At 33.8% G+C, this 2,044-nt stretch overlaps 1 protein-coding gene across 1 annotated transcript; it reads right to left on the bottom strand.

The window, feature by feature from the left end:
• Positions 1-233: 233 nt before the first annotated feature.
• LOC145844852 (ferroportin-like) lies at positions 234-1,790 on the bottom strand. The gene has a single exon (XM_082952273.1). It carries the CDS (start codon positions 1,788-1,790, stop codon positions 234-236), a length of 1,557 nt encoding a protein of 518 aa, XP_082808399.1.
• Between the last annotated feature and the right edge of the window lie 254 nt (positions 1,791-2,044).

Genomic DNA, 2,044 nt, shown 5'->3' with positions numbered 1-2,044 from the left:
CTTTATTAAAACAGAAACAGTAGTTCTTTAATTTAAATTTTTTTAAAAGAGGTAAAACCAGTAAATAGTTTAAGTAAAAAAAGCGGTAAACTTTAATTCGAAAAATCAAAATTATGTACGAAAACTTGCTTTTTTAATAACAAAAAAAGCAATATATCATTAAAGTATTTAAATGATTTAATACTTTTTGAGTAAAACAAATGCAGCTACATATAAAAATTAACTAAAAAAAACTAATACATTACATGATTATCTGGCAATTTCGCATATAAGTTTCCAGTACAACAAATGTTATTAATTTCTCGGAAAGCGTATACTGTATACATCACATAACAACCTGATACCATGGCAGATGAAATAATAACCAAAATTCCAAACTGCTCAATGTGTGGAAATATCATCACGAGTAAAAAGATTAAAATATCGCACAGATTATTCAAAGAGTTTTGTACACCAGAAAATGCTCCTCGGTCGTCATTTTCCACATTTTCTTGCACTAGCTGTGTTATTGTCAAGTCAAATCCCCACAAGCCAATTCGAGCTAGTATGATACCGCTCATCAAAACCGATAAGGATAAAAACGATGACGGGGGTGAAACTCCATCTAAGCAAGTGATAAACAAGCTTGATTCGTAATCATTAGCCGATAAAGTTGTTTGCGGAGACGACTCATTTACAGTTGTTGCATTTGAATAGTATTCAGTTTGATGATCGTAAAAAGGACTTCCTTTTAAAAATACTGAAGATATGCATAAAAATAAAGTTGAGGTTTGAGCTGCTGCGAAAAAGAGACCTGTTTTGATTAGTCCTATTTTTTGCCTTAGTATTGGGTATATGTAGGTTGCCACAATACCTGTTATTGCAGTAGCAGTTGTAAGAAGGCCCATCATTAGCTCATTAAAGCATTGATGGTACGCGTAAGCTATCGTGATGTATCCGAACCCAAGGACTGTCAAGTACAAAAACGAGAATCCAAAACAAGGTAGTGCTACTGATTGATTAAAAAACAATTTCCAACCTCTTTTCAAAGACAAAATGCTGTTCTTGACTGTTTCAAAATAAGAATAGCTTTTTTCTTTTACGTACTGATCTTCTAGTGTTTCGCTGTCATTTTCAGCTGTGTCACTGAGTAGTTTTGCTTCGCCTTGCGATTTAAGTTGTTTTTTTGAAAGCTCTGGAACTCTGTAATAAACAGTCTTGAGCAGATAATACTCTACAAACATGGAGAAAAAGTTCCAAACGGCTATGAAAGCGGCGCCCCAAGTCAGAGATAGCGCGGACATCAGTTCTCCGCAGAAAAGTGGCGACACCAGTTTTGTGATGAGGTTTATTCTTCGTAAAGTTGCATTTAGAGCAGCCAGTGCATTGTTGTCGTCATGACAAATTACCACGACCCAATCGCGCTGCACAATAATACCGCAAGACGAAGAAGCCAAGTAGGATACTGAGCCCAACGCAAGCGCTGAAAACTTTATTAGTTTTTGATACGGTGCCAACTCAAGTTTGAACAAACGATTTAGAAAAAGAAGGAGAGAGGTCATGACGACGAAAGAGTTTTGAGTAAGCAGCGAAATTCTAATCGCCTTTAAACGTTCGGTTCGATCAATCCAATCTCCGACAACAGGTCCTAAAATTAAAACAGTCGCTGAGGTAACCAGCCCGTATGCTGCAGCCAAAGTAAGTTTAGAAGTATCCAGATCTAACAACAAAAGGGGGACAGCGAATTGCCACATTCTATCACCCCATGATGACAAAGAATGTCCAATGTACAATAAACTAGAAATTTTCATATCGACATTATACTTTAAAAATAAATCTGGTGGTTTATTAATTTTTTTTTATAAAAAGCTAATTTTATTACAAATTTTGAGATTCAATTTATTTATTAAAAAAAAAATCTTAAAGTTAGAAATTTTCAACGATTCTATATTATATACATATTTCATAATATAAATGTTCAATATATTAGATTTATAAAATGTTTATTAAAAAGATCCGAACAAAACAAATTCGTTAGAATAAGATAACAATTTGCAAAGTACTT

Source organism: Thalia democratica, chromosome 9 (assembly GCF_965202585.1).
Source record: "Thalia democratica chromosome 9, ktThaDemo2.hap1.1, whole genome shotgun sequence".
Taxonomy (NCBI): domain Eukaryota; kingdom Metazoa; phylum Chordata; class Thaliacea; order Salpida; family Salpidae; genus Thalia; species Thalia democratica.
This window is presented reverse-complemented; position numbering and strand designations above follow the sequence as displayed.

What these genes read in the sequence shown, in the direction of transcription:
- LOC145844852 (XM_082952273.1), bottom strand. Translation starts at nt 1,790, where the DNA reads ATGAAAATTTCTAGTTTATTGTACATTGGACATTCTTTGTCATCATGG.